General features: G+C 48.1%; 2 protein-coding genes across 4 annotated transcripts in view; one reads left to right on the top strand and one right to left on the bottom strand.

Annotated features, from left to right (window-relative positions):
• The window catches only part of GLT1D1 (glycosyltransferase 1 domain containing 1), a 189,963-nt gene extending 165,829 nt beyond the window's left edge, over positions 1-24,134 (bottom strand). For all 3 annotated transcript variants that reach the window (XM_077293272.1, XM_077293273.1, XM_077293275.1), the window contains exon 1: positions 23,622-24,134. In XM_077293272.1, coding sequence (XP_077149387.1) covers positions 23,622-23,689 — 68 coding nt within the window. In that variant the 5' untranslated portion in view covers positions 23,690-24,134. The remainder of the gene's footprint in view (positions 1-23,621) is intronic.
• LOC143793619 (uncharacterized) lies at positions 10,793-16,870 on the top strand. Its single transcript, XM_077280680.1, has 4 exons — positions 10,793-11,014; positions 11,089-12,169; positions 15,654-15,703; positions 16,826-16,870. Exons 1-4 carry the CDS (start codon positions 10,793-10,795, stop codon positions 16,868-16,870), a joined length of 1,398 nt encoding a protein of 465 aa, XP_077136795.1.
• Positions 24,135-24,448: the final 314 nt, after the last annotated feature.

The raw sequence follows: 24,448 nt of genomic DNA, 5'->3' as shown, positions 1-24,448 counted from the left end.
TCGGGTTAATCTTTTTTTCATTGATAGATCGGGCTATTCTGAACAAGGCGATACCAAATATGTGTATGTTTGATTGTCATGCTGCAGCACTGCAGGTAAATGCAAACTCGACTAGATGGCAGCAGAGTGGAGAGGACAGAAAAACCTGCTCAAAGCAGACCAGCAGCGAGGCAACCTCCAGGTGGCAGCAGAATGATCAGACAAGCCGGGTCGATGCCAAAGAGTAGCGTAGTACCAAGGGGAATCCCAAACACAGAGTCAGAGGAGCGCCAAAGGTCAGTAACGGTCTGTAGCAGAAGTACCAGAGGGAAATGACAGAATTAGGTCAGAGTCAAAGTAGAGTCAATTACCGGGGAATCCAAACACACAAAGTCACGGCAGGAAGAGAGGAATGAACAGACAAGGGCAAAGACAGCTAAACGCAGCAGGACAAATCAAGGTCTCACAAAAGCCAGCTACATACGCCATAGGCAGGAAATATAACTGGCACTGCCCTCAGGATGCAATGCAGAGAACGTGGCAGAGAAAGTTAACCTCTGACATGCCCAGACCAGGAAAGGAGAGGCTAGACCCAAAAACCAGACTGGATTATGACAGTTTTATTTTGAAAAGGGCGAAAGAGGGGCAATTTGAACACACATTATAATACATACTATATATATATATATATATATATATATATATATATATATATATATATATATATATATATATATATATATATATATATATATATATATATATATATATATATATGTTTTTTGCATTTCTTCGGCCTGCAGTTGGGCCCACTCTGTCTTGTAAACTGTGGTGTCTGTTCACATGGGATGCATCTTAATAGCGCTGGGCAGCCCGCCTGAGCTAATAGAAGGGCGTCCCTAATAGGCTGTTAACCTGGATGCTGTGCATTCCCATTGTGCGAACAGCGCCACATACAAGTCTCTAATGTGCAGTCATATGCCAAGCAGCCACCCCCTCCATTAATTTGGTAGGTTGTGAGTGGCTACCTTATTGGTATTTCTGCACCTGTGTAGCCGCCATCCTAACCACATGGGTCCACTGCATCCTGATAATGCATTTGTTCGGAGGCCTAGGCAGGTAAGCATCTCTGCCTTTTTTGCTATTTTTTGGAATTTTTGGAGGATCTTCGAATCCTTTTTTTGTGCTAGCATTGCTCACGCGGCTGTTAGCAGCACATGTCAGCTGTTCAAAACAGCTGACATGTGCCGGAAAGGTGCGGGCTCACCACCGGAGCCCGCACCAAACATGGGGAGGCATCCAATGACGGATAAATCAGTCATTGGTCGTTGAGGGGTTAAGGACCAGATTCAATCCCAAGGGGGCACTAACCACCTTATAGTAGGTAGCAACCTCTGAATTGTTCTGACAAACCTAGCTTCCCACGGGTGAATAGCCAAGGAATAGTCAAAGAATGTACTCAATGCTGATATCTGGACTATTAGGGTGGTAGGTCTGTGCCCCTTATTAAAACCCGCATGGAGGACTTCTAGGACCCTTGGAATATCGGGCCTGCCCGGAACATCATTGGACCTGCCACGTTCCAAACAGAACCTTTTCCAGATTTTGTTGTATATTGCAGATGTGACCGACTTCCTACTAGCCTGAATCAAGGTAATAACCTGGTCCGATAACCCTTGAGCTCTCAGGATGTCCCGCTCAGGATCCAAGCTGGCAGATGAAGTCTTCCTGGGTTCAGATGGAAGGCTAGACCCTAGTGGATTATATCTTTCCTCTTGGGAAGCATCACCGGATCTTCTAACGCCATGGCTCATAGCAGTGGGAACCAACTTATCTTTGGCCAATAAGGGGCGATCAGAAGTACCTTTGGCTGATCCTCTTGGATTTTCCTGAGAACTCCTGGAATAAGCACCATTGGGGGGGAAAGGCATAAGACAGAGACCTGTCCCACATCTGGATCAACACGTCAACTGCTTCTGGATTGTCCGTTGGATTTAGGGAGTAAAATCTGGGTACCTTTGCATTTTTCCTGGTCGCAAATAGGTCTATTTGAAGTGTACCCCGAAGATGACAAGTACTGGAAAACCTCCTCATTTAGCTCCCATTCCGTCAGTCAGACCTTCTATCTGCTCAGGTAATCCGCCACTATATTTTGGAATCCCTCAAGATGAACAGCCACCACCGAAAAGCCCGTTTTCTCTGCCCAGGAGAAGATTCTGTATGGCAGATCCTGGAGTGTCGGGAGTCTAGGGCCCCCTTGGTGTCGCAAGAAAGATATCATCGTTATGTTATCCGATAGGATCTTTACATGTTGCCCATTTAGATATGACCGATTTCGCCTTAGGGCTTTGCACGCAGCGTAGAGCTCCCTGTAGTTGGATGACTTGGACTGGATCTCTGATGGCCATCTGCCCTAACTAATCCTTCCCTCCAAGTGTGCTCCCCAACCCCACTTGCTGGTGTCCGTAGTGATCACCATGCATGGTGAGGAGATCCAAGGAATGCCTAACTGTAGATTTTTTGGCTGAGTCCATCAAAGTAGTGATCATCTCACTGCCGGGGAAAAGGACATTCCTCTGTTTATTGATGACTTGCGCCGGTCCCAGACGGACAGGACTTCCCTCTGCAAGGCTCTCGAGTGGAACTGGGCCCACCGGACACAAGCTGTCAGGAGACAGAGAATCTTCATTGCCGACCTGATTGAAGCCTGACCTCTCAGCAACTCTCGGATTCTGTTTTGCACACAGTCTCCTGCTTTTCCTCCAGTAGAAAGGATGTTCTGCATCTGGCATCCAATAGTACTCCTTGGAAAATCATCCTGTTTTCCAGCACCAGGTCTGACTTATGCCGGTTGAGGATACATCCCAAGTACTCCATTGTGGATACTGTCTTCTCCCTGTGAAGTCGGAGTTCTTCTACCGAATTTGCAACCAGGAGGAAATCATCTGAGTATGGCACTATGATTATCACCTTGTTCCTTAGGTAGGTTACCATCTCCGACACCAATTCCATAGCGCTCCGTGCATGCCCTGTACCTCCCGAGATCCAGGTAACTGTCTTATTACCTGTCTCGCATCACTTCCGAGTTCCACCCTGGAACGCACGCCCACCTCTTAACCTGGCGCCTTCCCTGACGTCACCGGAAGTACAATGCATTTCTCCACCGCACGACTTCCAGATGAAGGGAGGAAGCGGCTCTACCCAGGAGCACCGCTCAACTGGCCTCTGCTGCTGAGGGACTCCCCCACCGGAGAGTGTCAGCCTCGGGACTTCTTGACAGAAGGATTTGCTGCGCCACACGATCCCCAAGCCCATCCCGGTAAGCTCCTGCGCCTTTCTCTTGTGCATCCCTCCATGCAGGGACAGGAAAAAACACTGAGGGAGGTGGGTGGGGAGAGGCCTTTTAACTTCTCATGTGTTTCCTTTCCCTGTAGGTAGGAGGAAGATGACCTCCATGCTGCTGTCAGGAGGGACGTACTGGAAAGTATAATGTAACCCATAGTCCATACAGTATAAGGTATCCCAAAGTCCTACCAATAGTATAATGCACCCCATAGTCCTTCATGCAGTGTTTGTGCCACCACAATGTTCTCACTGATTAAAAAAAAAATACAATACTCATCTCTCCTTCTCGTTACCCCGCTGCTCTGGTCTCTGCAGCGAGCGCTCTAAGCGCCCGTACATCTAAGCACAGTGGGGGCTATGTAGTGACGTCATCATGCCCGCTGAAACGCCAGACACTTATAATTGCTTTCAACTGTATCAGCATCCAGGATGACAAAACAGTTTACCATGTGATGACAGGTGGGGGCCCCCCGGCACCATTGCGGCCTGCCACCATTGGCAGTATGCCACTGCAAACCAGTACTTTGTCCATCAGAACGGCCAATCAGGATAACCACGTGAGTACTTTGTGCAGCAGAACAGTCAATCAGGATAACCATTTATTTTTGTAAAGTCCCCTAAATCTGTCCTCCTCTATTGATCAGAGCTGGAGATTTATGCTTTGCCATGTCAAAATTAAGTGCACATAGAACATATATGCATCAGATTTTCTAGGTGGAAAGTCCGCTATGGAGATGAATTGTCCACAAATTGGCTTTGTCGAAGTTTTTGACTTTATCTTTACAGGATAAATCTAATGTAAAATGTGTATATGTTACACAGACTTGAATATGTGGGCTCAATAGATCTACGGGTCTATTAGACATTGCGTTTCTTAGGTAGGAGCTGCTGCTTTCAGAAGTAAGCGCTTGATAGCACTGTGGTCTCACCGACAGCGATCAATGATCCCAACCTATCGGCAGCAGGTGTAAGTCTTTATGACATAACACAAATCATTTAATATGATAAATGTAAATTCTGCAACAATTCCACAATCAATTTTCTTTAGGTACTAACTTACTGGAGATTTTAAAATCCACACTGCAGTTTTATTTCTGCATAGTGAGGATCGGATTTATTTAAATGTTTGCCAGAAAAAAAAAGACCCCTTTTAATATTCTACAGAACCAGACACCCCCCCCCCATACACATTACATGAGCATTTGGCCACCTCAGCATGTGATGTGCTGCTTCTTTCCTAAAGTAAACGTCGTAACACAATAACGTCGGTACACGATAACACAGCTGACGTGGATCTCCAAACCTATTAAACAAACATTCAGGAAACTGCCAAGGCAATTACCACTACACAACCTCGGTACCATTATCAGGCTTCTAGGAGCCACAAATACACGCCTAAGAACACCCAAGTACAATCATAGAGAAATCAACAATGTCTACAACTCCGGATGATGAAATATTCTACTATATATAACACGGTATACAACGCCGAGTGATGAAATATTGTCCTATATACACACAACACGGTATACAACGCCGAGTGACGAAATATTGTCCTATATACAACACGGTATACAACGCAGAGTGCTGAAGTATTGCATTATATACAGTTAGGTCCATAAATATTTGGACACTGACAAGTTTAAAGTGCAAACTCTCTGCTTTAATTTGAGGGTATACACATCCTAATTAGAGTAAGTGTTTAGGAAATACAGCTCTTTGATATGTAGACGCCCCTTTTTATAGGGTCCAAAGGTAATTGGACAATTATTCTAAAGCTCTTTATTGGGCTTTATGGGTTTTCCCTCATTAATCCATCATCAATTAAGCAGGTAAAAGGTCTGGAGCTGATTCCTGGCGTAGTAGAAACACATCAAGGTTACTTACCGGTAGCCGGTTTTTCTGGAGCCCATGACAGCACACCTAAGAGAGGGGATCCGCCCAGCCAGGACAGGAAACCTACTGAAATAAAAGGGCGTTACCTCTCCCTCGCTTCAGTTGGTTTTCAGAGCATGAGAGGCCCCCTGGTTAGTTCACATGGCAATCTACCACCACATTATAATAACAAAAAAACACCCAGCTAAAAGCGCGCACCAAAGGGTGAAAAAAAAAAAGGGGGAATATACAGGTGCTGTCATGGGCTCCGGAAAAAACGGCTACCGGTAAGTAACCTTGGTGTTTTCCCGTCTCCCATGATAGCACACCTGAGAGATTTTTGGAGAAAGGAACACCTTAGGGAGGGACCACCGCTTGTAGCACCCTACTCTACTAAAGGCAAGGTCAGTCGAGGAGGATAGATTCAGTCAGTAGTGTTTAAAGATAGACGGTGAGGACCAGGTAGTGGCCTTACATATCTGATCAATCGATACCTCTGCTTTCTCAGCCCAGGAAGTAGCCACAGCTCTGGTGGAGTGAGCCTTGATGCCTCCAGGGATCGGGACGCCACATGTAGCACAGGATAAGCTAATGGCCTCCCTAATCTATCTGGCAAATGGCAATAGTACTTTTGGACACCCCATGTCCTTTCCTGCTACCCTGGAAAGCTACAAATAGAGACTGATCTTTCCTCCACTGACTGGTCAAGGATATGTACTGTAACATAGACCTCCTAACGTCAAGAGTATGAAACTTTTCCTCTCCTGGATTCCTAGGGTTAACACAAAATGAGGGTAATACAATCTCCTGACTCCTATGAAATTTAAGAACTACAGTTGTGGCCAAAAGTATTGACACCCCTGCAATTCTAGAAACACCAAAATCATATCCCTAATAAAGCCATGAAGGTAAATCAATACTACCACACCGAAAGCAAAACACCCTCACATCAAGGCCATGTACTGAAAGATATATATATATATATTTTATTGATTAAAAACAATACATATAACATATAAAATTGTTAGAGGTGGTAGCCACCAGTGCAGAAGCAATGGTGGGTCACATACAGGCAGCAACCTCAGTAGACACGAATGTAAAGTAACAGAGAGTAGTCTATGGCAGAGCATATATAGCAGTGGTTATACAACAAGTGTCTAAATATTCCTTCAACATGTAGTGTAATAGATACATGCACATGTAAGATATGGCACAATGCCCATAGGCCAAATTAAGCAGCTGAAAACAGCTTGACAGAAACACTCACATATCACATAAGTATAGCGTCTAAATACTGGTATAGTTACCGAGAGGAAGAACCCGAGGACCCACCACACCCGACGCGCGTTTCGCACCGGACGAAGCATTTCGGTGCGAAACGCGCGTCGGGTGTGGTGGGTCCTCGGGTTCTTCCTCTCGGTAACTATACCAGTATTTAGACGCTATACTTATGTGATATGTGAGTGTTTCTGTCAAGCTGTTTTCAGCTGCTTAATTTGGCCTATGGGCATTGTGCCATATCTTACATGTGCATGTATCTATTACACTACATGTTGAAGGAATATTTAGACACTTGTTGTATAACCACTGCTATATATGCTCTGCCATAGACTACTCTCTGTTACTTTACATTCGTGTCTACTGAGGTTGCTGCCTGTATGTGACCCACCATTGCTTCTGCACTGGTGGCTACCACCTCTAACAATTTTATATGTTATATGTATTGTTTTTAATCAATAAAATATATATATATATCTTTCAGTACATGGCCTTGATGTGAGGGTGTTTTGCTTTCGGTGTGGTACCCCTGCAATTCTGTCAGATAATACTCAGTTTCTTCCTGAAAATGATTGCAAACACACATTCTTTGGTATTATTATCTTCATTTAATTTGTTTTAAATTAAAAAAAAAAAAAAAAACACAAAAAGGAATTGTCCTAAAGCCAAATTGGATAGAATTCCACACCAAACATAAAAAAGGGGGTGGACAAAAGTATTGGCGCTGTACGAAAAATCATGTGATGCTTCTCTAATTTGTGTAATTAACAGCACCTGTAACTTACCTGTGGCACCTAACAGGTGTTGGCAATAACTAAATCACACTTGCAGGCAGTTGACATGGATTAAAGTTGACTCAACCTCTGTCCTGTGTCCTTGTGTGTACCACATTGAGCATGGAGAAAAGAAAGAAGACCAAAGAACTGTCTGAGGACATGAGAAACCAAATTGTGAGGAAGCATGAGCAATCTCAAGGCTACAAGTCCATCTCCAAAGACCTGAATGTTCCTGTGTCTACCGTGTGCAGTGTCATCAAGAAGTTGAAAGCCCATGGCATTGTGGCTAACCTCCCTAGATGTGGACGGAAAATAAAAATTGACAAGAGATTTCAACGCAAGATTGTGCGGTTATTGGATAAAGAACCTGGACTAACATCCAAACAAGTTCAAGCTGCCCTGCAGTCCGAGGGTACAACAGTGTCAATCCGTACTATCCGTCGTCGTCTGAATGAATGAAAAGGGACTGTATGGTAGGAGACCCCACTTCTTACCCCGAGACATAAAAAAGCCAGGCTGGAGTTTGCCAAAACGTACCTGAAAAAGCCTAAAACGTTTTGGAAGAACGTTCTCTGGTCAGATGAGACAAAAGTAGAGCTTTTTGGGCAAAGGCATCAACATAGAGTTTACAGGAGAAAAAAAAAAAGAGTCATTCAAAGAAAAGAACACGATCCCTACAGTCAAACATGGCAGAGGTTCCCTGATGTTTTGGGTTTGCTTTGCTGCCTCTGGCACTGGACTGCTTGACCGTGTGCATGGCATTATGAAGTCTGAAGACTACCAACAAATTTTGCAGCATAATGTAGGGCCCAGTGTGAGAAAGCTGGGTCTCCCTCAGAGGTCATGGGTCTTCCAGCAGGACAGTGACCCAAAAAAACACTTCAAAAAGCACTAGAAAATGGTTTGAGAGAAAGCACTGGAGACTTCTAAGGTGGCCAGCAATGAGTCCAGACCTGAATCCCATAGAACACCTGTGGAGAGATCTAAAAATGGCAGTTTGGAGAAGGCACCCTTCAAATATCAGGGAACTGGAGCAGTTTGCCAAAGAAGAATGGTCTAAAATTCCAGCAGAGCATTGTAAGAAACTCATTGATGGCTACCGGAAGCGGTTGGTCGCAGTTATTTTGGCTATAGGTTGTGCAACCAAGTATTAGGCTGAGGGTGCCAATACTTTTGTCTGGCCCATTTTTGGAGTTTTGTGTGAAATGATCAATGTTTTGCTTTTTGCTTCATTCTCTTTTGTGCTTTTTCATTTAAGACAAATTAAATGAAGATAATAATACCAAAGAATTTGTGTTTGCAATCATTTTCAGGAAGAAACTGAGTATTATCTGACAGAATTGCAGGGGTGTCAATAATTTTGGCCACAATAGTACCTAAGGTAGATAAGCTGGATCTGGTCTTAGAATCACCCTGTCGTCATATATCTGTGTGTATGGAGGACAAATGGACAGGGCTTGCAAGTCACTCACCCTTCGTGCAGATGTCAAAGCTACCAGTAGCACTGTTTTGAGAGTGAGAAATTTTACTGATAACTCTTGTAAAGGCTCAAAAGGACTTCTAGTTAGAGCATCTAAAACCAGATTCAAATCCCAAGGGGTAATTTTTTGAATTACCACAGGTCTAGACCTACTACATGATTTAATAAAACGGGACACCCACTTATTGGAGGCTAAATTACAATTATATAAAGCTCCTAACGCCGATACTTGAACTTTAAGCGTATTGGTTGCCAACCCGAGCTGTAAGCATGCTTGTAGAAACTCTAAAATAGCACCCACAGGAGCCTCATCCGCCAGAGGTTGTCCTAAAAACTCTAGGAACCTCTTCCATGTCCTACCATAGATTCTTGATGTAACCGGTTTTCTACTTTTAAACAGGGTGGAGACTAACCCTGGTGAGAATCCCTGCCGGCTTAGTAATGCCCTCTCAAATTCCAGGCTGCCAGATGGAAGCCCTTCACTTGAGAGTGGCATACTGGTCCCTGGGTACGCAAGTCCGGAACCTCCGGAAGAATCCATGGATCGGTTACCAACATTTGTCTTAGGAGGGAAAACCACGGTCTTTTCGGCCAAAATGGAGCACTCAGAATCACTCTCGCCTGCTCCATTCTGATCTTCCTTACTACTACCGGAATTAATGCTATTGGTGGAAACACGTAAGCGAGGCTGAATTTCCACGGTATTTGAAGGGTATCTACTTCAAATGGGTTCCCCCTCGGGTCCAACGAGCAGAACCTCTCCACCTTCCTGTTGTGAAGAGTGGCAAATAAGTCTATTACCGGATTGCCCCAGGACTGTACTATCTGACGGAATACTCGGGATTCAGCGACCATTCTCCCTGTCTTAGCTTTTTGCGACCTAGGTAGTGTGCTTTCGTGTTTTCGACCCCCTTTATGTGCAGAGCTGTGAGGGACAGTAGGTGAGATTCTGCTAACTGAAGAAGAACAGATGTTGCCCCCATAGGAGAAAGGGACCTTGTTCCCCCCTGGTGGTTGATATAAGCTACCACTGCATAATTGTCGGACATAATTCTGGTATGACACCCCTGAAGGACAGGAAGGAAATGTCTTACTGCCCTTTCTACAGCCCATAATGCTTTTACATTGGATGTCTGATGTGTCTCTGTATGGGACCAGGACCCTTGTACCGAGAGGGTCCCTAGATGTGCACCCCAACCTGTACCACTTGCGTCCGTTGTGATCACGTCTTCTATCGGGGTTAGCCACTGAACCCCTGAGGTCAAGTGATCCCTTACAGACCACCAGATTAGACAATCTCTGACACCTATTGAAAGGTGTACTTTCTCTATCCCCATGATGGCACCACGGAGAGAGGGGTCCGCCCCCAGGGACAGGAAACCTACAGGTGAAAAAGGGCGTACCTCTCTCCCACATCAGTTGGTTTCCTGTCCCTGACGGGGAACCTACAGCACGTACCTGAAGGATTCTTCGTGGAGTTCCAGGGGCTGATGCAGTCGACTTTCTAACAGGGGGCGCCCTGTTACGGCTGGATCAAGCGGTTTTTTCCTCTCTTTTTCTCCCTTTCCTGAAGCACCACCACAGGGGTCGGCGGGCCTCATGGGTGAGTGGAGGAAGGCAGTGAAAGGATCCAGTCTGCCTTCCATGAAAAAAAAAAAAAAAAAAGAGAGGGGGGGTAAGGAGCAGGTGACGGCGGTCACCGGAGGACTCTTAATGATAATATGGAGGTAGCGGCGGCTATCTTTCCATAAAAGGCCAAGTAAGACGGGCCAGAGGACACCGGCGTAATTACCGGTAAATCGGTGTGGGCGTCGGTAATGGAGCGCTGGTGCGCTCACCGGCGCCATCATCGCGAAAACGCAGCGCTACTGCGCGCGCGCCGGCGTCCCAGTACATTCATTCCCTCATGTGAAGCTGGCAGAGAACCGGAAGTTGGGCGGGCGCATGCGCAAACAGTCACTTCCGGTTTCGCCGGCACTAATGCATAAAAGCAACGCCAGCACAGGGAAAATGGTGGCAAATTCAAACTCCAAGTGCACCTTACAGTGCGGAGGCCACCATGAGCGAAAGCGAGCAGCAGGTTATGCAGGAAGCCGTCCAGCGATCTCCTGAGCAGGCACAAGTGCAGCGGCGTCTGCACCCACAGCAGCAGCGCAAAGGAAACTCGTCCTCTGTACAGCGCAGCAGCAGCGGACGATCAGAGTCTCAACGCAGTCGGGGGTCTGCAAAAACCACACGGCCGGCGACGATTCCAGCGGATACAGTCACCAGGCCTGAGACGGTATCTCTGATCCACAGGGGGTGAGTGATCTACGTGAAAGTGCTGACTTTAATGTAGGGCTCTTTCTGTTCTAGGGGAGGAAAAGTACAGCCAAAACTAAGCACAGAGAATGTGCCATATGTTCAGACGAGCTGCCTTCCTCCTGGGAGAAGAGACTATGCAGCGTCTGTATAAAAAAGACGATTCAGGAGGAAACCCCATCATTTGCATCCGAATTAAAGTCACTAATAAAAAGCCAGGTGGAAAGTGCCATTAAAGGCATTAAAGCCACAAAGAAAAAACATAAGAAAACACCTGAGTCCCCCGTATCCAGTGCGGACGAGTCAGAGAGTGAACTATCTGACTCGAATAATTCGTCAGATTCTGACACCTCTTCAGTATCCTCTGAGGGGGGGCGCAGTTGCTTCCCTATCGAGGAAACAGACGCTTTAGTGAAAGCGGTCAGAGCAACAATGGGTCTAGTGGAGGAGAGACCTAAAAAAACAGCGCAGGACATAATGTTCAGCGGTCTGGAACAAAAAAGAAAAAGAGCATTTCCAGTAAATGAGAAAATTCACTCTCTAATTAAAAGAGAGTGGAAAAAACCAGACAAAAAAGCTCTCCTCACCCCCAAAAGAAAATACCCGTTTGATGACCCAGCCTGCTCATCCTGGAGTAAGGCACCAAAATTAGATGTGGCCATAGCAAAGGCCTCAAAAAAGTTTGCCCTACCTTTTGAGGACATGGGTACCTTAAAAGATCCGATGGACAAAAAAGCCGAGGTTTTTCTAAAAAACTCTTGGGAAGCGGCAGGAGGCGGACTTAAACCAGCGGTCGCGGCCACCTGCACAGCTCGCGCGCTAATGGTGTGGCTTGAGCACTTGGATTCCCAATTAAAAGGGAAAGTCTCTAGAGACACGATTCAAAAATCAGTGTCCGTAATGAAAGGTGCAGCAGCCTTTTTGGCGGATGCATCTGTAGACTCAGCCAGACTAGCAGCCAGGGCTGCCGCCTTTTCGAACGCCGCAAGACGTGCCCTGTGGCTAAAATGTTGGCCAGGGGACCTTCAGACAAAGACAAAACTATGTTCAATACCCTGTGAGGGGGAATTCTTGTTCGGCACAACGCTAGATGACATCCTCGAGAAAGCCGAGGACAAGAAAAAGTCTTTCCCTGGTTTCCCCAACCAATCATACAGACGTTCCTTTCGGAATAAAAAATTTATGCGGAGAAAACCTCCGAAAGGGAACAAAGAAACATGGGAGGAAAAAAGAAATAAAACCAGAGGGTTCCTATTCAACAAACCCACTCCCGACAACAAGAAAACTCAATGAAGGTGTCCCCCAGGTTGGCGGGAGACTAACAGAGTTCCTCCCAGCCTGGGAAAAAATTTCAAGCAGCCCCTGGATACTAGGCATAGTACGAGAAGGGCTCAAGCTAAAGTTCCGCATTCCCCCCAACAACCTCTTCATGGTGACACCACAGAGACAGTCTCAAGAACAGTCGGCTCTTCAGGAAGAGATTCTAGGCCTAGTCCAGAAGGAAGTCCTACAGGAAGTCCCTCACCAGGAAAGAGGCATGGGCTTCTACTCTCCCCTCTTCCTCCGAAAGAAGCCAGATGGATCATACAGGACAATAATAAATCTCAAAAAGTTAAACAGTTTTCTCGAGATCCCACACTTCAAAATGGAGACAATAAAATCTTGCGTAAAAATACTCTTTCCCAGGTGTTTCATGACTGTTCTAGACCTACGAGATGCATACTATCATGTACCGATCCACAAGGATCATCAAAAGTACCTCCGGCTGGCAGTGAATATCCAGGGGGAGGTGAAACATTATCAGTTTCGGGCCCTCCCTTTTGGGTTAGCTATCGCACCCCGGGTATTCACGAAACTAATGTCGGAAGTGATGGCTCATATACGAGAGCAGAATATCCTGATAGTCCCATACCTGGACGACCTCCTTGTGGCAGGGACATCATTCCATCACTGCAAACAGCAGTTGGATTTGGTTATGACTTCTCTGTCAAGCCTAGGTTGGCTGTTGAACCTTACCAAATCCAAAGTAGTCCCATCACAGGTACAGGAGTACTTGGGGATAGTCCTCGACTCGACCACACAAACGTGTTATCTTCCTCAGGGGAAGATTCAAAAGATGACACAGGCAGCGGTACAGTTGTCATCATCCCCAGTCACCACACTCAGGAAAGCCATGTCCCTGCTGGGCTCCATGACATCCTGTATCCCGGCAGTGCAGTGGGCACAATGCCATTCCCGAGACTTACAATGGGAGACTTTAAGTTCAAGCCTGTGTCTGGGAGGAAATTTAGACGGGCGGTTAAGCATATCACCAACTACGATACACTCCCTACAGTGGTGGGCAGATCCGATAAATCTTACCAAGGGGGTCCCCTGGTCACTACCAACAGAGAAAATCCTAACGACCGATGCAAGCCCCTGGGGGTGGGGTGCTCATATAGACGGTCAGGTGACACAAGGGAACTGGAACAAAAATCAGGAGCTAACCTCATCAAATATGAAAGAACTGCTAGCGGTAAAACTCGCCCTAATACACTTCCAAAACATCATCCGCTCCCACCACGTAAAAGTCTTTTCGGACAATCAGGTAGTGGTAGCATACCTAAACCACCAAGGGGGCACCAGGTCACAAACACTGATGGAAGAAACCCGGTCTATCTTCTACATTGCAGAACACAATCTGAAGTCCCTAACAGCCCTTTACATAAAGGGTTCAGAAAACCAGACCGCAGACTTCCTCAGCAGAACACGCTTGAGACAGGGGGAGTGGGAGCTGAAACAGTCGGTATTCAACCAAATAGTGAAACGTTGGGGAGAGCCAGAAATAGACCTATTTGCGGACTTTCAGAATCGGAAAGTGAGGAAGTTCTGCTCAATCGACCCCCGGGGAGGGCCAGTAGCTCTGGACGCTCTCACAGTCCCCTGGAACTATCGCCTCTCCTACGCGTTCCCTCCAATATCCCTCATTCCCCTAGTCTTGAGGAAAATTCGGGAGGAGGGAGCAACAGTGATAATCATAGCTCCATTCTGGCCTCGCAGGATATGGTTTTCTTGGCTGAGAAAGATGTCCTTAGACAGTCCGTGGGTTCTACCAGACACGCAAAATCTGTTATCCCAGGGCCCAGTGTGTCACCCCAATGTGAAAAGCCTACATATGACAGCCTGGCTTTTGAAAGGAAGCTATTAAGCAGCAAAGGGTTTTCATCCAACCTGGTGTCCACATTACTACAGAGTAGGAAACCCGTAACCACCAAAATATACGGCAAAGTGTGGAAAAAATTCATGTCTGTATCAGGGGTTGACCCAGGGGGGGAAATCCCAATAGATAAGATTCTCGAATTCCTGCAAAAGGGTTTGGAAAAAGGGCTAGCTACGAGTACTCTAAAAGTTCAGGTAGCAGCCTTGGGAGCACTATATAATTATGATCTAGCCAGAAACCGATGGATCGTGAGATTCATCAAAGCCTCGGGTAGATTAAAACCGGTTCCTTTGCATAATGCCCCTCCATGGGATCTAAACCTTGTTCTAAATGCACTAACCAAATCTCCTTTTGAGCCCTTGGCAGACGCACCCCTAAAGATTCTATCTTTAAAAACAACACTCTTAGTGGCCCTAACCTCAGCCCGTCGCGTTAGTGACATACAAGCATTGTCCGCGGGCCCTCCCTTCACTCAAATTCTTGAGGACAGAGTCATTCTAAAAACGGACCCGGCTTACCTCCCAAAAGTCGCGTCTCAATTTCACAGGACACAAGAGGTCTCCCTGCCCTCATTCTGTCCCAACCCCAAGAATGAGGGAGAAAAAACACTACATACCCTTGATGTTAGGAGGTGCCTACTCCAATACTTGTCAGCCACTAGAGAGTGCAGGAAGGATAGGGCTCTGTTTGTCTGCTTCCAGGGTCCACGGAAGGGACAGAAAGCGTCAAAAGCTACGCTAGCGAGGTGGATAAGAGATGCCATCGCCCTATCCTACTCTTCCAGCGGGACGGCCATCCCGGAGAATATAAAAGCGCACTCGACCAGAGCAGTGGCATCATCCTGGGCGGAAAGAGCGGGCGCTTCAATACAACAGATATGTAGAGCGGCCACTTGGTCTTCCCAGTCTACATTTTTCAGACACTACCGCTTAGACTTGACCTCCTCTGATCTCACCTTTGGTCGAAGGGTTCTAGAGGCAGTGGTCCCTCCCTAAAAAATTACAATCTATGTAAATCTCTCCGTGGTGCCATCATGGGGATAGAGAAAATCGTAGTTACTTACCGATAACGGTATTTCTCTGATCCCATGATGGCACCCGTATATTCCCTCCCTTTTCACACACAGGTGTGCACACTATAATGTATAGTTAGTTACCTTTAGCCACGGTGCCTCTGTTAAGTAAAAAATTGTTAAGTTTAATTTGTGTAAATATCAAATTGCAGCTGAAGTTCTGTATAAGGCTCTGTTAACCAACTGATGTGGGAGAGAGGTACGCCCTTTTTCACCTGTAGGTTTCCTGTCCCTGGGGGCGGACCCCTCTCTCCGTGGTGCCATCATGGGATCAGAGAAATACCGTTATCGGTAAGTAACTACGATTTTTCCCTACAAACGCCCTTTTAACAATCTTTGTGTTGACAGGACCTCCCACTGTAATTGTCTCAGGTGAAACTGTGCCCATTTTACAGCAGGTATACAGGATGTTAGTGACCCTAACAGGGACATCACCTTCCTCAGTGTCATTACAGGGTGCTGTATCGCCAATTCTACAAGACTTTGTATTTTGGATATTTTGCTCTCCGGCAGGAGGCAGAGTTGGCGCGTAGAATCCAGAACCAATCCCAGGAAGGATTGAACTTTCTCTGGTGTTAATATAGACTTGGCAACATTTATTTTCCAACCTAAAACTGCTAGGGTCGTAGTCACCTCCTCTATTTGTGTAAGACAGTGATCCACCGACCTTCCTATTACAAGGAAGTCGTCTAGGTACGGGACAATGACTATGTCTCGGGAATGGAGGAAGGACATGACCTCTGACATTAATTTTGTGAATATTCTTGGCGCTATCAATAGACCAAACGGAAGGGCAGCATACTGGTAGTGTTTAGGTTTCCCTTGGACAAACACTGCTACTCTCAGAAATTTTTGATAGTCCCGATGGATTTGGACATGATAGTAAGCGTTCTTTAAGTCTATAGCTGCCATGAAGCAGTCCGGGAACAGCATTTTTATTGCTGAGCTTACCGACTCCATCTTGAAGGAGAAATTTATTACTGACCGATTGAGTTTTCTTAAGTTGACAATAGTCCAGAGCAAGCCATCTGGCTTTCGTATCAAAAAGAGAGGGGAATAAAAACATTTTCCCTCCTCTTCCCTTGGAACTTCTACCAGAACCCGTTTTAGTACTAGCCCCAATACCTCTGTTTCCAGAGCTAGTTTCTCCTCCGGGAATTTTCTGTGTGGTGTCAACACAAAAGTCTGTTGAGGTGGATGAATAAAGTCTATTTTTAGGCAGTCGTTGACGACACTCAATGCCCAATGACTGGGAGAAATACTTATCCAGGCAAGGAGAAAGAAAGAGCCTTCCCCCTACTTCTGGCTTGGCGTCATTGGGAGGGCTTTTTTGCTGAAGTGGAGGGTCCCTTAAACATGTACCCAGATCCTTTTCTATCCCTATAGTCCCAGTTCCTTCTATCTCCTGGGGGGCGACCTCTATAAAATTTTCCTCTCCGAAAATAAGGCCTTCTGATATCCACCGGAAATCGAGGAAAACCTTTTTTCTTGTCGCCAGCTTTTTCTAAAATGTCTTCTAGCTTCTGACCAAAGAGGAATTTGCCATCGCACGGGATGGAACATAGTCTATTTTTTGAGGGTAAGTCACCTGGAAACCCCCTTTAACCACAAGGCACGTCTTGCTGCGTTAGACAGTCCCGCTGCCCTAGCTGCTAGTCTTACAATCTGCTGAGGAATCTGCTATGAAAGCTGCCGCTCCTTGTGCCATTGCCATTTTGGTTAGAACCTCTTCTCTTGGCACCTTAGATTTCAATTGATCCTCTATTTGTTGCAGCCAGACAATAAGGGAGCGGGCAACACACGTTCCGGCTATTGCCGGTTTTAGACCTCCTGCAGCTGCCTCCCAGGTATGTTTTAAAAAAGCATCCGCTTTTTTGTCTAATGGGTCTCTTAGAATGCCCGAATCCTCTAAGGGTAGGGATGACTTTTTAGATGATCTAGCCACCGCACCATCAATCTTAGGGACTTTATCCCACACTTCTGAATCCTTTTCCTCAAAGGGATACCATCTCTTAGAAGCTGAGGGAAGGCTACCAGACTTCTCAGGATTCTTCCACTCCTTCTCTATAAGGGCTTTTACTTTAGCATTAACTGGGAAAGTACCCTTCCTTTTCTCCTCTAAACCACCAATCATAACATCCTCTACCGATCTAGACGCTTTCTCATCCTTAAGGCCCATTGTAGCCCTGACTGATTTCACCAGTTTATCTGTGTTCTCAGTCAGAAAGCATGGTCTGCCACCAACATCGCTATCTGAAGAGGAGCCAGAGGACATGGAAGAAGATGAAACAGGAGACAGAGGTTCTTGATATTCCTCGCCAGACTGAGAGGCACCAGAATCCGAAACAGTCTCTAGTAGCTTTTGCTACTTCTCTTTTTAAGGACCGATTTTAAAGACCCTTTAACCTCTGCCCTAATCATGGCCCTGAGGCTAGAGGCAAAGCCAGGGGATTCATCCTCAATAGTCTTTTGGATACAGTCCACACAAAGGCTTTTCTGCCATTGGACTGCTAGCGGGACTTTACAGAGGGCACATTCTTTGTTCTTAGACTTGGCACTAGCCTTCCTCAGCGCCTGGCAAGTAAGCAGAGAAATGTAGCCCATTACCACCAATTTGACATTCACGAAGATCACTCACCACCCGCTGACACTTAAAGGTACCGGATTTTGAGGCTGATCTGGAGTGCGGACAACGTCCCTCCTAGAAGCTGAGGAGTCCTGCGACCTTCGGTCCGGGCGACTGCCGCTATTCCTCTTGGTATGCTGGTGACCAGACATAGCACCTGGTAAAGCCTCTTGCTGCTGCATAAATGCGTGCTGTTGTAGCAGCTGCTCCGTACAATCCTCCATAATGGAGCTCTGTATATGTGAGCACTTCCACCGTGGACTCACCACCTTTCAAAGGGTGATCCACTTTGCTCACCACCTCATCTGGTCCATAAATCGCTCCTCCCCCGCCTCTGCGCCCACTGGAAAACCGCCAAAAAAGCACTGTGATCCGGCCAGCGTTTGTCCATGGGCGCCGCCATCTTGGATCCGGCACGCAGCACTGACATCACGCGGGCACGCCCATTCCCAGCGTGCCCTGCGCACGACGCCCGCCGCGCACCCGGAAGTTAGGCCCAGAGCCGAAGGCAGCCAGCAGAGGGGGAAGAGAGCGGCGTGGCAGCCGCAGAAGAGCCACAGGACTCCAGATTGCGCCGACCCTATGCCCGCACGTGCGCGAAGGCCCCAGGACCTGGGAACGGCGCTTCCACCACCTGAAGGCCGGCATACAGGCTATCTGCCTGTTCTTCCAGTGCCCGGACAGGAGTGGGTGAGTCTTCCAAAACCGCCGTGATTTCAGCACTAAGGCTCCCATCAGGACAGGAAACCCAACTGAAGCGAGGGAGAGGTACCGCCCTTTTATTTCAGTAGGTTTCCTGTCCTGGCTGGGCGGATCCCCTCTCTCAGGTGTGCTGTCATGGGAGACGGGAAAATTAGGAGTTTTAAATCAACAGTTTGGTACATTCTTATACAAAACAAAATCCACAAACATGAGCTTAAGTACTCGAAAAAGCCTGGACATCCACAGTAGAGAGACGTTTCAGTATCTAAGTCTTCCATAAAGAGAAGACATCATGAGAGCAAATAAAGAGGGTTCACCACAAGGAGCAAACTATAAATCAGCCTTAAAAATAGAAAGGTCAGAATAGACCGTCAAAAAACACTTAAAGAAGCCAGCACAGGTCTGGGAAAGCGTTCTTTGCCCAGATGAAGGATATCAACTTGTACCAGAGTGAAAGGAAGATGAAATTAAGGAGAAGGCTTGGAGCAGCTCATGATCCAAAGTACCGCACATCCTCTCTAACATATGGTGGAGGTAGTGTGATGGCATGGGCAAGCATGACTTCAAATGGCACTGGGTCTGATTGATGATATAACTGAAGACAGAAGCAGCAGGGTGAATTCTGAAGAGTACAGGGCTAAACATTCTGCTCACATTCAACCAAATGTAACAGGTGGATTGTACAGTACAGATGGACAATGACATACAACACACTGAAAAGGAACCCAGGAGTTTTTTCTTAGGCAAATAAGTGGAATATTCCGCAATGGTGAAGTCAATCACCAGATCGCAACTCCACTGAGCAGCATTTCACATGCTTAAGACAAAGTTTAAGGCAAAAAAGCAAGCAACAACTGATGTCAGCTGCAGTAGAGGGCTGGCAAAGCATCACAAAGGAGGAAACCGGGCATTGGTGACATCTATGGCTTCCAAACTTCAGGCAGTCACTCTCTGTAAAGGATTCTCTACAAAGTATTAAAAATTGGCATTTTATTTATGACTAGCTGTTTCCAGCAAGCTAATGCTCGGCACGCTCATTGCTATCTAATTAACGCTGCTAGCGATTAAACTAAAGTAAATAATGACAACATTCAATAGCGCTTACGCAGGTGGTAAATTAACTTAAAATGAAGTTAATAATAATAATAATAATTAAAAATCAGAATAATACTAATACATTTTATTCACAGTGTAAAATCAAAAGCAAACTGGATTTGTGTGCTAATGTGTGGGGACGGAGCCTCGTGTGCTAATGTGTGGGGACGGAGCCTCGTGTGCTAATGTGTGGGGACGGAGCCTCGTGTGCTAATGTGTGGGGACGGAGCCTCGTGTGCTAATGTGTGGGGACGGAGCCTCGTGTGCTAATGTGTGGGGACGGAGCCTCGTGTGCTAATGTGTGGGGACGGAGCCTCGTGTGCTAATGTGTGGGGACGGAGCCTCGTGTGCTAATGTGTGGGGACGGAGCCTCGTGTGCTAATGTGTGGGGACGGAGCCTCGTGTGCTAATGTGTGGGGACGGAGCCTCGTGTGCTAATGTGTGGGGACGGAGCCTCGTGTGCTAATGTGTGGGGACGGAGCCTCGTGTGCTAATGTGTGGGGACGGAGCCTCGTGTGCTAATGTGTGGGGACGGAGCCTCGTGTGCTAATGTGTGGGGACGGAGCCTCGTGTGCTAATGTGTGGGGACGGAGCCTCGTGTGCTAATGTGTGGGGACGGAGCCTCGTGTGCTAATGTGTGGGGACGGAGCCTCGTGTGCTAATGTGTGGGGACGGAGCCTCGTGTGCTAATGTGTGGGGACGGAGCCTCGTGTGCTAATGTGTGGGGACGGAGCCTCGTGTGCTAATGTGTGGGGACGGAGCCTCGTGTGCTAATGTGTGGGGACGGAGCCTCGTGTGCTAATGTGTGGGGACGGAGCCTCGTGTGCTAATGTGTGGGGACGGAGCCTCGTGTGCTAATGTGTGGGGACGGAGCCTCGTGTGCTAATGTGTGGGGACGGAGCCTCGTGTGCTAATGTGTGGGGACGGAGCCTCGTGTGCTAATGTGTGGGGACGGAGCCTCGTGTGCTAATGTGTGGGGACGGAGCCTCGTGTGCTAATGTGTGGGGACGGAGCCTCGTGTGCTAATGTGTGGGGACGGAGCCTCGTGTGCTAATGTGTGGGGACGGAGCCTCGTGTGCTAATGTGTGGGGACGGAGCCTCGTGTGCTAATGTGTGGGGACGGAGCCTCGTGTGCTAATGTGTGGGGACGGAGCCTCGTGTGCTAATGTGTGGGGACGGAGCCTCGTGTGCTAATGTGTGGGGACGGAGCCTCGTGTGCTAATGTGTGGGGACGGAGCCTCGTGTGCTAATGTGTGGGGACGGAGCCTCGTGTGCTAATGTGTGGGGACGGAGCCTCGTGTGCTAATGTGTGGGGACGGAGCCTCGTGTGCTAATGTGGGGGGACGGAGCCTCGTGTGCTAATGTGGGGGGACGGAGCCTCGTGTGCTAATGTGTGGGTACAGAGCCTCGTGTGCTAATGTGGGGGCGGGATTATGTGTGGTAATGTGATGGGGGCGGGATTATGTGTAGTAATGTGGTGGGGGCGGGATTGTGTGGTAATGTGATGGGGGCGGGATTATGTGTGGTAATGTGGTGGAGGCGGGATTATGTGTGGTAATGTGATGGGGCGGGATTATGTGTGGTAATGTGGTGGGGGAGGGATTGTGTGTGGTAATGTGGTGGGGGGGCGGGATTGTGTGTGGTAATGTGGTGGGGGGCGGGATTGTGTGTGGTGATGTGTGGGGGGCGGGATTGTGTGTGGTAATGTGGTGGGGGGGATTATGTGTGGTAATGTGGTGGGGAGCAGGATTATGTGTGGTAATGTGGTGGGGGGCGGGATTGTGTGTGGTAATGGGGTGGGGGGGTGGGATTGTGTGTGGTAATGGGGTGGGGGGGCGGGATTGTGTGTGGTAATGGGGTGGGGGGGCGGGATTGTGTGTGGTAATGGGGTGGGGGGGCGGGATTGTGTGTGGTAATGGGGTGGGGGGGCGGGATTGTGTGTGGTAATGGGGTGGGGGGGCGGGATTGTGTGTGGTAATGGGGTGGGGGGGCGGGATTGTGTGTGGTAATGGGGTGGGGGGGCGGGATTGTGTGTGGTAATGGGGTGGGGGGGCGGGATTGTGTGTGGTAATGGGGTGGGGGGGCGGGATTGTGTGTGGTAATGTGTAGGAGCGAAGCTACTGTGCAGGGAACGGAATTAGCGAGTAATCACGATGCCTCATATATATATATATATAGATAAAGTTAATTTGTCCACTTATTTTGAGCCCCTGATAAGGAGGCTTTGTAGAAAAATGCTTCTCATTCATAAACTTTTCACAGGATATTTTTGTTCAACCATTTTAATTAAACCATAAAGTCTACACCTTCAATTGTATCTCAGTTGTTTCATTTTAAATAAAATAAAGTGGCATGCAGAGGCCAAATCACAAAGACCCCAGTATACTCTGCAGTCATACACCAGCATTGCACAGGCGAGACCTCACTGTACTCTGCAGTCATACACCAGCACTGCACAGGTGAGACCCCACTATACTCTGCAGTCATACACACCAGCACTGCACCGGTGAGACCCCACTATACTCTGCAGCCATACACCAGCACTGCACAGGTGAGACCCCGCTATACTCTGCAGTCATACATCAGCACTGCACAGGTGAGACCCCACTATAGTCTGCAGTCATACACCAGCACTGCACAGGTGAGACCCCACTATAGTCTGCAGTCATACACCAGCACTGCACAGGTGAGACCCCACTATAGTCTGCAGTCATACACCAGCACTGCACAGGTGAGACCCCACTATACTCTGCAGTCATACACCAGCACTGCACAGGTGAGACCCCACTGTACTCTGCAGTCATACACCAGCACTGCACAGGTGAGACCCCACTATACTCTGCAGTCATACACCAGCACTGCACAGGTGAGACCCCCGCTATACTCTGCAGTCATACACCAGCACTGCACAGGTGAGACCCCACTATACTCTGCAGCCATACACCAGCACTGCACCAGTGAGACCCCACTATACTCTGCAGTCATACACCAGCACTGCACCGGTGAGACCCCACTATAGTCTGCAGTCATACACCAGCACTGCACAGGTGAGACCCCACTATACTCTGCAGCCATACACCAGCACTGCACCAGTGAGACCCCACTATACTCTGCAGTCATACACCAGCACTGCACAGGTGAGACCCCACTATAGTCTGCAGTCATACACCAGCACTGCACAGGTGAGACCCCACTATACTCTGCAGCCATACACCAGCACTGCACCAGTGAGACCCCACTATACTCTGCAGTCATACACCAGCACTGCACAGGTGAGACCCCACTATAGTCTGCAGTCATACACCAGCACTGCACAGGTGAGACCACACTATACTCTGCAGTCATACACCAGCACTGCACAGGTGAGACCCCACTATACTCTGCAGCCATACACCAGTACTGCACAGGTGAGACCCCACTATACTCTGCAGTCATACACCAGCACTGCACAGGTGAGACCCCACTATACTCTGCAGCCATACACCAGCACTGCACAGGTGAGACCCCACTATACTCTGCAGCCATACACCAGCACTGCACAGGTGAGACCCCGCTATACTCTGCAGTCATACATCAGCACTGCACAGGTGAGACCCCACTATACTCTGCAGCCATACACCAGCACTGCACAGGTGAGACCCCACTATACTCTGCAGCCATACACCAGCACTGCACAGGTGAGACCCCACTATACTCTGCAGCCATACACCAGCACTGCACAGGTGAGACCCCACTATACTCTGCAGCCATACACCAGCACTGCACAGGTGAGACCCCACTATACTCTGCAGCCATACACCAGCACTGCACAGGTGAGACCCCACTATACTCTGCAGTACTCAGCACTAGATATGACTGTCACCACTTGGATGCTGGGCAGAGCGGTCACTCACTTGATCCTGTCGGCGGTGGTAGAATTCCCTGTATTTGCTCTCAGAGGGGCCAGAAACAGGATTCTCATGGCTGACAGCTCACACCCCCCGCGTCCCTGCCTCCTCCACGGCTGTGCGGCTCCTGTCACAGATGGACACCCGGATCTGCGGCATCAGGAGCCGGGGGCGGAGTGTGGGGCAAAAGCGATTACCTGCAGCCGAGCACAGGCTAGGTACAGTTATCTGTGTACACTGTCCTCCCCTGAAATGTGTCCGCACAGGAACAGCGCGCACTGCTCGGGTTCCTCAGTGGCTGCAGGCCGTGTTCTCAGCTGTCTGTAGGAAAAGTGTGTGCTGCAAATGACTGGTTGTGAGACTGCATGTGTATGCAGGGGGTGAGAGCCCCCCACGTGTGTATACAGGGAGTGACAGCCCCCCACGTGTGTATACAGGGAGTGACAGCCCCCCAACGTGTATATATACAGGGAGTGTCAGCCCCCCACGTGTGTGTATACAGGGAGTGACAGCCCCCCACATGTATATACAGGGAGTGACAGCCCCCCACGTGTGTATGCAAGGAGTGACAGACCCCCAACGTGTATATACCGGGAGTGACAGCGCCACACGTGTATATAGAGGAGGTGACAGCCCCAATGTGTATATACTGGGAGTGGCAGCGCTCCATGTGTATACAGGGAGTGACAGCCCCTCCATGTGTATATACAAGGTGTGACAGCCCCCCATGTGTATATGCAAGGAGTGACAGCCCTCCACGTGTATATACAATGAATAACAGCTCCCCACATGTATATACAGGGAGTGACAGCCCCCCATGTGTATATACAGGG

The sequence above is a fragment of the Ranitomeya variabilis genome, chromosome 1 (genome assembly GCF_051348905.1).
Source record: "Ranitomeya variabilis isolate aRanVar5 chromosome 1, aRanVar5.hap1, whole genome shotgun sequence".
NCBI lineage: Eukaryota > Metazoa > Chordata > Amphibia > Anura > Dendrobatidae > Ranitomeya > Ranitomeya variabilis.
This window is presented reverse-complemented; position numbering and strand designations above follow the sequence as displayed.